Source organism: Durio zibethinus, chromosome 5, assembly GCF_047325235.1.
Source record: "Durio zibethinus cultivar Kanyao isolate XHJ-2024 chromosome 5, ASM4732523v1, whole genome shotgun sequence".
NCBI classification, from domain to species: domain Eukaryota; kingdom Viridiplantae; phylum Streptophyta; class Magnoliopsida; order Malvales; family Malvaceae; genus Durio; species Durio zibethinus.
Genome location: NC_143166.1, coordinates 8404379 through 8416678, shown reverse-complemented (window position 1 = coordinate 8416678; position 12300 = coordinate 8404379). Strand labels below are relative to the sequence as shown.

General features: G+C 28.9%; 1 protein-coding gene across 1 annotated transcript; it reads right to left on the bottom strand.

Annotated features, from left to right (window-relative positions):
- Window positions 1–4059: 4059 nt before the first annotated feature.
- On the bottom strand, window positions 4060–8686 carry LOC111283073 (hydroxyproline O-galactosyltransferase GALT6-like). The gene is made up of 7 exons (XM_022871462.2): window positions 7121–8686; window positions 6607–6839; window positions 6235–6525; window positions 6018–6146; window positions 5682–5852; window positions 4723–4830; window positions 4060–4598 (listed from the first exon to the last, which is right to left on the bottom strand). The coding sequence occupies exons 1-7, from the start codon at window positions 7977–7979 to the stop codon at window positions 4389–4391; spliced, it is 2001 nt and encodes a 666-aa protein (XP_022727197.2). The 5' UTR covers window positions 7980–8686; the 3' UTR covers window positions 4060–4388.
- Between the last annotated feature and the right edge of the window lie 3614 nt (window positions 8687–12300).

Genomic DNA, 12300 nt, shown 5'->3' with positions numbered 1-12300 from the left:
AACATTTTTTACCTGACAAGATCCTAATTAGACCTGATGATTCATGTATTTGTATCGTGTAAAATACTAAAATTCATGTATTTATACCGTGCTTTACACAAAAATTACTTGTTATAATTTGTATCGACACGAAAACATAAAATACATTTATTTTTATTTTGTTAAACCTAGATATAGTTATTGCTAAAATTTTAAGTCATCTCACATTTATGTACCATATTCGTATCTTATTCTTGTTATGTTTTAGATTGCTAAGTCTAGTCCTAGTGTTGCTCAAAGTAGATGAACCGATTTCTTTTTCTTCGTCTCCTATTTTCATATTTTCTTCAGTATAGATTTCAAACTCTAGAGAGAAGTAAGCATCCTTAGTAGCATCCAATAATTAAATAGCATCGACTTTTGTTTTGACTCTTTGACCAATTACTCTATTAGATCCAAAAATTATTTTAAAATCATTAAAGAAAGGAAAAGGTTTGTTTCTTAACCCTTTAGTATGTAGATGAGTCTACATAAAAAATACGAACAAAAAAAAGAATAGAAAAAAAAACATAAATAAGTAAGGCAAGCCATAGTGTAACATTAAAAAACTTACTTGAACCCACTCATCAAAATCTTTTTTCTCGGCTATAACACATTTTTCTTTATCATTCCACCCAAATCCACTAGTATTTTTCATATCACAAATTGCATGATATTGTCTTTTAAATAGCTTAACCCTAGACTCGATGTGTGGTTTGGCTTTAAGTTGGGAAGTAGAATGAGTTGCTCTAGTATTGATTTAAGATAACCTAGATGTCCAATACGAAATGTCGCATTATCCACTATTCATCAAGGATCATCTACCAATAAATGTAAGCATTGAACTAACTAGGAATCCTCATCTCTTGTCCAAGAATGGTTACCTATCGCTAAACTTTCGATTCTGTCAATTACGTCTACATTGACCTTGATGTATGTCTCATCTAAGGCACCCAAATAACCCTTAAACCAATTTCATCCATTATTTGCTGAATTATCCGATATCAGTTTAGGTTTTTTAAATAATAGCATATGCAATCTTAAAATAAAACTCAACACATAATGAATTTACTCACTAATTGTCTTTCTAGATCTAGCTACTTGACGTTTCATAATCCTATTTTTTGTATGATGGGTTATGATATGGAAGAAGCTAATAATCATTTCTTTTGACATGTGTCTAGATGCCTATCCCCTTTTTGTTTGAAATAAATGATATAATTTTACAAAAATTTTTCTATCAATTCTAGTATTATCTACACATGGTTTATAGTTCTCAAAGACCATTGCATTTAAATTTAACTCTATAATATGTAGCCTATCATAAAATGTTCTACTATAAGATAGTTTATGTCATTTTTTAATGTTTATATGTAATAAAATCACAGCTACTAAAACATAACACATGCAATAAAGTCTCCATTTGGTTCAAATGCTTCATAAGCAATGTAACCAATTGCATCGTTGTTCTTAGTGATAAACCAGTTATAACTGTTTAAAAGACACAATCTTGTTAAAGTTAAAAACATAAATGGAAAGTAAGTCATTGCATATGGTACATGAGATCTACCAAACATCAAAAAAGAAAATATAAATTAGCAACAAAACATTTATGGATGAAGTAACTCAAACAAATAAACAATAAACACATTTGATATATCAACATAGTTTAAATTCAAATATAAATAGCATCTAAAAAGATGGAAAAAAAAGAAAAATATTGGATTGCAACAAATAATACATATAAGATAATTAGGTATCAGATAGCATACACACCTTTTTTTTGAAAAAAAATGAAGATAAACTTAACAGGACAAAAATTAAATGATGAATATTGAAGCTAAAGTTGGTTCAAATAGAAAATTTTTGCTTTAAGCTCATATATGTTGAAATAAAAATAAAAAAATGTATTAGTTATTGAAACATGATGAAGACATCAATTAAAATGTTTCATACAATGAAACGCCTTATTTGATGTATAAAATATAGGTTCTTCTGAAGTCGATTAGACATTACAACGTTCATATCGTTAGAACAAAGTCTTTGAGAGGGAAAATAAAATTTTAATATGTGACAATTACAGTGTTTGAAGGAAGAAATGCCTTAATTGATAATCAATTAGGGCGTTTTTCTATTATAAACACCTTAATTAATAGCTATTTGAGTTTTTATCATACTGTGATTAAAAATCAATCATGTCATAACACGATTTTCAAGACCCAAAACAAAATTTAATATCATATCAATTAAGGTGTTTCAAAGAAGAAACACCTTAATTGTAACATAAATTGCAAATAAAGTAATTTAAAAAAAAAAGTTATAACTGTGTTTCAAAATTACTTTTTTTGAAAAAGTAATGAATATGTGATCAATTTTTTATTCAAGTCAAATTCAAAAATAAGACAACTTCTCCCCTTAGTGAAATCTTAAAAAATCACAGGAAAAGATGAGTTTTTTATTTTGGAACTTTAGATACTATTAAGAATCTGACATTTTTTTCGGTTATCGAATTACCTTAAATCAAATGTGAAAAAATTTATAAATTTCCCTTAACCAAACGCATTCTAAAGGTTTTTTATTTGTATCTATTCCCCTGCCAAGTTCTAGAAAATGATAAAGAAATATGCATTGCCTCTGGTTTTATTCTCTCCTCATTTGAATTTTGATAATTCGCTTTTGGTTAAAATATTAAAAAAGTTTTTAAATTATTTAATTTTATTTATATAAATTTTTGTATTTTTATTATATTTAAATAAATTTTTATATTTTTATTTATAATTTATATACATTTTTATTTCAAATAAATAATTGATTTATATTAAAATTTTATTTAGATATAAATTAAATATTAAAAATTTATTTGAATATAAATTAAAGTTTAAAAACTTATTTAAATATAAATTAAAAATAAAAATTTTATAAAAATATAATAAAATATAAGAATTTATTTAAATAAAATGATAAAATTCAAAAAAAAAATATTATATTAGCCATCGCTTTTACCAAGCTTGTTACCACCGCACGTTGAAGTGTCATATGCCGCTAGCACCAATATAGGTGTGAGAATACGAGTAGGAATTCCAGTATTGCTCTTAGTCGGTGCTTAGCCAGTGTTGAAAGTGCCCGAGTCAGACTATCCAGAAAAAATCGATAAAGCATTCCTAACTAAGGTATATTCGATTGAGTTTTAAATTGATACAACATTAAATTTAAGTTTGAGCTTGATTTAAAATTTAAAATTTGAAATTTCGCTCAAACTAGATTGAGTTTTATTTTTTTAACTTAAACTCGATTTGATAAAAAAATTAAGCTACTCGAACTCGCTCAATTAAACTCGATTAATATGTAAAAATAAGCTCGATTCTTATATTTGATAAAAGTTTGATTATTTGTATTTAAGTTCAAACTCGAGTTCGAAATATTTTATCAATTAAAATATATTAAAATATAAAAACTCGATTAGATTCGTAAGCTACTCGAACCAAATATAAGAATGCTCAAATTTGGCTCGATCGATAAGTCAAACTATTCAAGCTCGAGCTTGACTCGATAATAATCGAGCTGAATTCGAATTTTTTTCGAATCAAACTTGAATAACTTATAAGTACTAATGTATCATTTATAATTTTATTCCTAACTACTTGGTCAAACATGCTAGCGTCCATTGACAAATGAAATTCGATATAGTGATATCCTTGTAAAAAGTTATCATTATCAAATAAAATACGATTTTCATCATTATCGAAAATTAAATGACAATTGATGTATGTGTATCTTGTTTGTTTCATGTCAATCATAAAAATTATATATCACAATTTATAATAACATATCAAATATAAAATATATTTTTGTTTTTACCAAACATATATGATTTTAATCAAAATTTTAAATTGCATCACTTTTATATATTTTTTATATCATATCATTATATTATGTTTAAAATTATCAAGATCTACCAAAATTCTGTCTTCCTGAACTGGAAAAAATAAAAAAGAAAAAGAATCATCTTCCTAGAATTAGAATCATGCTAGGATTTGAACCTTAAATAAGCAAATTTTCACATCTTTACTCACTATTCTCCAAGCTAGACTACAAAGAATGTGTTGTTTACATATGCTCCTCATTGATTCTTTTAACATCAGCGGCCATTGAGTATGCCAACACCATTGGAAATGAAATTGGAGAAATGTAGACAAAATGGCCTAAGTAATGAATTAATTTATAAGGGCATGAGGAAAAGCCCCACTATATCTAACTTAAGCATCATATATACAGAGACTTTGACCGCAAAATTTGTTTCACTGTTGTCCTTTCTCGAATTTACCACATTGTACGTGGAGACTTTGTCTATTGATTTCTTTGAATAATGGTCATCTCATGTTGCAGCATTGGGTCTTTCCTTGGTTTAGTAATTTATCCCACATGCATAACATCTGTCTTGGAGATTGATAATGAGCAGTGTAATAATCCTCGATGCATCCGAACTGGCAAAATTTCAAGCTGTGCTGGTACTCCACTGTTTTTGAACTGTTGAATTTTTCCACCCACATTCCCATGCTCACATCTTCCATCTTGAATAGCTGCAACATGTGCTCAATGGTTTTAATAACCAATGATCAAATCCACTACCATTTAAGAACCATGCACACATATGGCAGAGAGAAGCCACGGTCAAGAATATAAATAAATAAATAGATGACTTACTCGCAATTTATGTTTCTCAAACTCAGCTACAATAAACTGTGCAATGTCAGATGAAACTATGTACCCTGGACCATTTGCATAAGGTGGGTAGTCTTCTTCTGGCCATTCCTAAAAATCACCAAAAAAATACAAATTATGATAAGTAGGATATGGACAACATATGATGCCCTACACAGAAGAAAACACAACAATATTTAAGATCAAGATGATAATTAGAGATAATCAGTAACGATTAGTTGGCTGAAGGAAGAGATAATAATCATTTTAAATTCTGCAAAACCAAAGGGTACAGATGTTCAGAACTGATGAGGTAATCATGCGAGGAAACTAGAACCTTTGTGGTGAATCATTCTTCACTCAGATGACTACCTAGGTAGTCCTTGAGTAGAGTGAATCTCTTTAGACGGTAAATTGTAGGTAAAGCAAGGACATGTTTAGTGCTATCTACAACTAAATTCAACTGAACTTTAAATTCCAAACAAGTTTATATATTGTTGATCATAAGACACCATTTTAACTTTACATGCTACTCAATTCAGAGCAAGTTCAAACCTATAAATAAAATATTACTAATTCCAGACAACTCATGCAACCTTCCATGCAGCATCAGTTAAAAATTGGAAACAAATTTCTCAAAAGCCAAACTTGGGAAGAAAATTGCATAATAAATCACAGAATATATATCATTAATTAAAAGCAAGGGGCTCCTTTATTTTGCTACGGAGACAAACCACATTAACTTTCTCATCTGAAAGAGGAAATATTTTATAACAGAATGGAGAATGGAGAATAGATATGGAAAAGCACATAACAATACAAATAATAGTAAAGATACAGTGATATAGATAAGAAAGCAAATGTAAAAGAATAAGTTGTTCAAATCACATCAACTTAAAATTAAAGTGTAGGACTATATGTAAATAAACCCCCAAGATTAGCTAAGTACAGAAAATACATACCTCATATGTTACTGCCCATTTACCATTACGCAGTGGTTTGTGGTAGTAATTCATATTACCAATATACAGGCTTTTATCTCCAAACTTCTTTGCTTCCTTAATCACAGAGTCCACCCTAACAAATGTATCATCATCACATTTCATAATATATTTTGCAGCCACTGTACGGACCTGTGAACAAAGGACACCATATAAAGGCAGGTTTTGGACTCTAGATTTTACAACTAAAGAACAATATGTTGCAATTAACTTATTTTTATATGTACTGTATCTGTTAAAAAACTTAATTTTACAAAAGAGAAAAAGTAGGCAATGTCAGATCATTTGATCACTCACCCCATATTCACAAATGGCAACAGTCTTCAGTACAACTAGCTCATAGTTATCCATGTAAGGAACTATAACAATATCACCAAAATACTCCGCTTCCTTTTTCAGCTCCACATTAACTTCCTTTCTTCCATTCTAAAAAACAAATAAAAAATCATGTAAATATATCAGGCAAGGGGGATTTCAAGAGGAGAGAAATTCTTCCTGCTTTATCTACCCATACCAGTGCTACGAAAAAACGAGTAACTACTTTTGAAGACTTTATTAACTTATGCTGCATCCAAGACTTTCTGACAGCCATCCTCTCAGTAAAATGATTGCCAGCAGAAAGGATGCCTATAAAAAAGTCAACATTTCCATCAGGAAGTGGTGGTGCCGTCCATTTACTCAACCTCTCAAGATGCTTTTGTGGAGCAAAACTAGGATGTGAAGTGGGCAAGGAAGCAGCAAACACAGAGTGCACATCAAGGTCACCCTTTAGAGATAGCCCAGTAGCATCCTCAAGCACAAATCCCTGTAAATGTCATCAGAAAAAAAAAATTTAAAACGTTCTACATTCATCAAACCATTAAGTCAAGAACAAGATGTTGCTCACAGTTCCATAAGGAAATGAGGTAACATGACGCCCATCAATATTGACATGGTAACCCTCCAATCCTGCCCTCAATATGAGAACAAATAACTTTCCCTCCGCAAAAGGGTACGACCAATCTAGTGCCACCTCCTTCTTTCTTCCTATCAACCTGCTCAACCACCATGTAGCCTTTGATTCTTCGGAGCCATTATCATCATCTCGAATCCATTTCTCACATTTAACTTGTCCATCAACTACCCAAAGAAAGATCCAAACAATCAGCAAAGATGTAAAATGCCCCATATAAGTAACTTTTGAAACACCCCGTCCCAACAAGATCATAAAGCAACACCATAACTAACTACAACTAACAACCGACAATTATTAACAAACTCAACGTTCAAACTTTTCTCAACCTACATTCTCATTTACTTACTCAGCCTTCAGTCAAATGCACTAAATATATATATATATATATATATATATATATATATATATATAACCTACCATTCAAAAATAAATAAATAAATGAAACCTGTTTCCTCATAAGCTCTTGACTTCCACCCTTCGCATCTCAACGCCGATCCCCACTGCATTCGATAACAAGTATTCTGCTCGATCACGGGCTTCCCGCTCCAATCCCCTTTCAATCTCGGATTGAAATGAAGAATCCGCGGTGGATCCTCGCCGTCCACCGTCTTCAACCCTTGCAATTCCATCATAAACTGCGTTACCATCACTGACTCGTCCCTTTCCTTTAAGACCGCAATTTTCGGGTTATACTCTGCATGCGCCCAATGCGGCATCCCCACCACCGTAATGTGGGACCCTAATGTTAACCCGCAGGGCAGGATCAAGATCCGGCCCTGGTTCACAAACTCGGACCCGGATAAGGAAATTGAATCCTGGCATGATTTGGTTCGGTTTTTCTTTTGATTTTGTTGTTCAGGTTCTGAATCGGAATTGTTTTGACCCGATTGGAGGTCGTCCCAGAGTTTCTTGCCGACAACGAAGGCGTGTCGTGCGGTTTTGTGGAGCACTGAGAACTCGTCTTTAGAATCGTAGCCGTCGAAAGAGCTTTGGTTGAACAGGAGACCCGATATTTTCTTGAACTCCCGCAATTTCCGCTCCGGTGTCCAACTTCCGGGTTGACGGAGATGATCCGGGTCGTTGGCGGGTCGAGCGGGTGCAGCTTTATAGGTGAAACCCTCTTCGCTCACGAGAAACAAAGGCCTCGGCAATGAGTCGGTGAAGAACCATCCTGAATCGGTTTTCAAAACCAGCGGGATTTCGAAGCTCATGAACAGAAGGTAGAGAAACAAAACCCCTATCAAACTCTGAACTAGCCTGAGTCGACTAGGAGACACTAACGAGTAAAATTTTGCTCGCTTCATCGTCTACTTCAAAAGCAAAAGAAGAAAAATTAAAAGGACTAAAAATAGAAATGAAGAGTAATGGTTTCCCTGGTTTGGTTAATGCTGGTGGACTGAAATAAGGATATGGGGAACCCTAGCCCTAGATTTGATTCGCAGGTAAAACGGTTTGGGTTTTTCAAGTAAGCGGAAAGCATTTAGAGAATGCATAAGCTTTTGAAAGACAAACTCCACTATTTTTCGAGAAAAAACCTTCAAAAAAGAAGTAAAAGATCATATTATCTTTTTCTTTCCCCCTAAATCCACATTTTCCCTCTTTGAAACTTATTAACTTTCGTTGCTTCTTCCTGCTAAATTTAAATTTAAACTAATAAAAAAAACATTTAGACACAAAAGAAGAAAGAAATTTCTAAAACTTAAACCCAATTTTTCAAAAACACGTCGTTTAGGGGACAGGAGATACTGCCATGCACGCCACGTTTGGAAACAGCGGTCTAGAGAGGGTGGGATCAGGTCAGGTCAACTTGAATTCTGAGCAATCAGAGAAATACTAATTTTTTTTTATGGAAGGGAAATAGTAATTAAATGCAATAGAATTTGTTTTAGTTGAATAATTATAGCAAAATTTGTTCAAGATTTTGGGTCGTAAGTGCAGAAAGTTGGAAGACAGACCGTTGAGAAAAAGAATGATTTGAAGAGAGGTGGGGACTTTAGTCAATGGTGTCATTGCTGGTTGGTTCGTTGGTGGAGTTTTTAATCGTTGGAAAATGTCATTTTTTTTCTTTTTTTTTTGAAATTTTAATGTTTTCATCCAGATACAAATTACTGTATGAACAAGTAATAATTAAATAGACGTATTATTTTAATTAATTTTGATAATTTTTGTAATTATATCTTATATTATATTAAAATATATATAAAATAAAAAAATTTATCATATTATATTTATATTTATATATTAAATATAATAAATTTTTTATTTTTTTAAATTTATATAATTTATTTTTTTGAAAATTTATATTAAAATTTTAAATATGTTATTTTTGTATTTTTAATATTTTAATTTTGTTTAAGATTGTAATATCGTGAAGGAAATATAAAGTTAAAAAAATTATAGGTGAAAAAAGAAAGAGTTGGAAGTGTGTGGTTGGCATCTTACAGGAAGAAAACAAAAAGGGGTTTGTGACTGAAAGTGACTGTCATCCTTTGGAATTTTCTTCTTATAAACTAATTATCAACAACTATCGCCGATCGGTTGGTAAGTTGGTATGTCATTAATTTACTTTATTTCTTTTCTTTTTGCCATTTGTTTGTATAAGTTTATCCACGTGGATTTGATGTTTGACGTGAGAAACGTCTTGTGGACATATGACCAGAACTCCCGTAAAAAAAGCAATAGAGAAATTTTATTTTATATATGTTAAAAATATATTTAAAAAATAATCAAATATTTAAATTGATATTTGAATTTTGAATAAAAAATAATATGATACATGACTTAATAAATTTTAAACCAATTTAATAAATTATATAAAAATATAATTTAATATAATTTAAAATTTTAATAAACATTTATATAAATTTAATAAAATTAAAATATATATTTAAAATTTTCGTATAAATATAAATTTTGATATATAATTTTTATATAAAATATAATACAAATATATAAATTATTAATATATTAACTATCATATCTAAATACATTAATTAAAATTGTTAATTTAGATATATCAGATATTTTCATAGGTAGAAGAAACGTACATGTATAAATAGAAAGTCTGTACTTAATGAGTTGAATTTATAGTCCATAGTTAAAAAATTTTTTACAAGGTGGCATAAATTGCAACGTATACAGTATGTTCATGGCATTATTACAATTTAAAAGCAAAGAATTTCTATTAAAAGAAAATTAAGTGGAGGAACAATGCAGACTTGCAAATGAAAAAATGAGTATTTTTTTAAGAAACAATATGTAATAGAAAAGCGCGTAACTTAATTCTCGACCGTTAGGACGTTGCTCCCAATGAATAGGATGAATAGGACGGTGTGGCAATAGTCGCAAAATCTGAGACACTCACTTAAGCTAGCAGTAACGGTGATAATAATTTGGTTTTGATATTCTAGTTAACGCATAATACATAAGTAATAAGAATTTTTTAAAAAAAATTTAAATTTAAATGGAATATTTTAAAACATTAATTTTATTAATTAAGTTTATTAGATTTTAAAAATAAATTTTTTTAATTTTTATATTATTTTAATATAGTTTTTAATATATTTAAATAAATTTAAATAAAAAATAATTATTTTATTTTATAAAAATTGAAAAACGAAAATATAAAATTCATTTCAATTCAAATATTTCTTTTATTTTTTACTCTCTATTCAAAAATCAACCAAACCTAATAAAAATATTTAATATTCAAACCTAAACCAAATTGAATTAAAAAAAATCAAATAAAATACTATAATTTTGATTTTATTTTTATTTTTTTTCAATCCTAGCTAGTATGGTCACTATAAGTGTTGGCTATAGTAGCAAATATTCAAAAATAATAGAAAAGCTCAAAATATTTTAGTGATCTTATAATTTTTTTTTTAATTTTGTTCATATTGATATTAGTATGTAATTTTGCTTTCTTTTCAAAAGTTTTTTGTTAATTCAATGGTATATTAGAAAAGTTAAATGCATCCGACTTATGGTGCATTTGGATACCATTGCAATATTACTGAGATGATGTCTTAAGTATTTTTTTTTTCTTACCATCAACTGCAACTGCAAAGTTTATCATAGCTATGTGTTTATCCATCTAAGTTATGATAAGTAAGTCATATAAATAAGTTTATTTATCAATCATATTTTGAAGTGTTTATCAATCATATTTTTAAGTGACTCCTAACATTAATTGGATGATAACTTTTTATTTAATTACATTATATGCAATTCACCCAATTATTATTATCTCTAAGATTATATGATCAAGTGTGTGAAAACCCAAATCATTTAATTTTAATTAAGATCCAAAGATCATAACAAAAAAACACATTTTGATTAATAAGTCCATGAGTATCCTATTGAATCTAAAAATAAAAAATGTTGTTTTATTTTTTATTTTTTATTTTTGATTACATCAGGAAGATAAAGTCTTAGTATAAATAAATAAAAAAAAATTAATTGAAAACAAAGCTCTTAATGTCCTTTCAAACGCCTTTAACCACTAAACTAAAGATTTGGGGGTAAAATGTTGTTTTATTATATCTTACGAAAGGTAACTTAATCATATTGAAAAATATGTGACTTAATATTTAATGAAGGTTTGTTCATTTAATTCATTTAGGTTTCTTTGCGCATCACTTTTCGTAAGGGTAATTGAATCCCAAAGTTATAACGGGAATAGGGTGCGGTAGAAAAGAAAATTTCCACCTTGACTTGACCTAAACAGGTCCAATGAAAATTTGGAGTTTGGCATGATTGGAATAAGCCAGCCATCCCACATCTATTGAATCCAAATACTCCTGCGAGTGCAATTGGATCCAAAAAGTGATCCAATCACACAACAAGGTGTAACTTGATCCAAATCAGGCCTTAGTGATGGAAAATCATACAACTTCTGATTTTGACACAGTTTCATTTGGACTAGTTTTGGGCACGTGCATTACTCACATATAATTTTTTTTTAATTTAATTCAATAAAAAATATTTTTGGATAATAATAATAATAATAAATGTTAATAGTTTAATTTTAATTTTGGTATATATAAGTAAAATTTGATAATTTTGATTTTGATAACTTTTGATATGTTTTGATAACCTTTGTTAAAAGTTTCATAATTTTTAATAAAATTTTAGTAACATTCGATAAAATTTTGATAACTTTTAATATTAGTTTGGTAATTTATGATATAATTTTTTTAATCATTGATACAAATTTGATAATTTTTAATATAATTTTGGTAACCTCTTGATGTAATTTTGATAGCTTTTAATATAATTTTGTTAATTTTATGATATATTTTTAGTAATCATTAATAAAATTTGTGTCATTATATATCTAACAACTGATTCTTGTAGCACAATGTGAGTTATATTCTAATATAAGATAATTTTCTTGTTATATAAAATATTATTATTTCATTCAAATTTAGAATTTTTTTATTAAATGTTTTTACCTAAAATTCTAGTTTCGTTTTTGTTAATAATCAAAGTTCAATTTTTAGTAATTTCAAATATTAAAAAAAGTTATCAATGAATGATAATTAAATTATCACTAGACTATAACACGTGCGATGCATAAAATAATTTTATTTATTTAATATGAATATATATATACAAATTAGT

Excerpts from the sequence above, each read along its gene's own strand:
- LOC111283073 (XM_022871462.2), bottom strand. The coding sequence starts at position 7,979 with ATGAAGCGAGCAAAATTTTACTCGTTAGTGTCTCCTAGTCGACTCAGG. Across the intron at positions 6,526-6,606 it reads CCTCATTTCCTTATGGAACT|GGATTTGTGCTTGAGGATGC; the intron begins GTGAGCAACATC and ends TGACATTTACAG. Across the intron at positions 4,599-4,722 it reads TTGAGAAACATAAATTGCGA|CTATTCAAGATGGAAGATGT; the intron begins GTAAGTCATCTA and ends CACATGTTGCAG.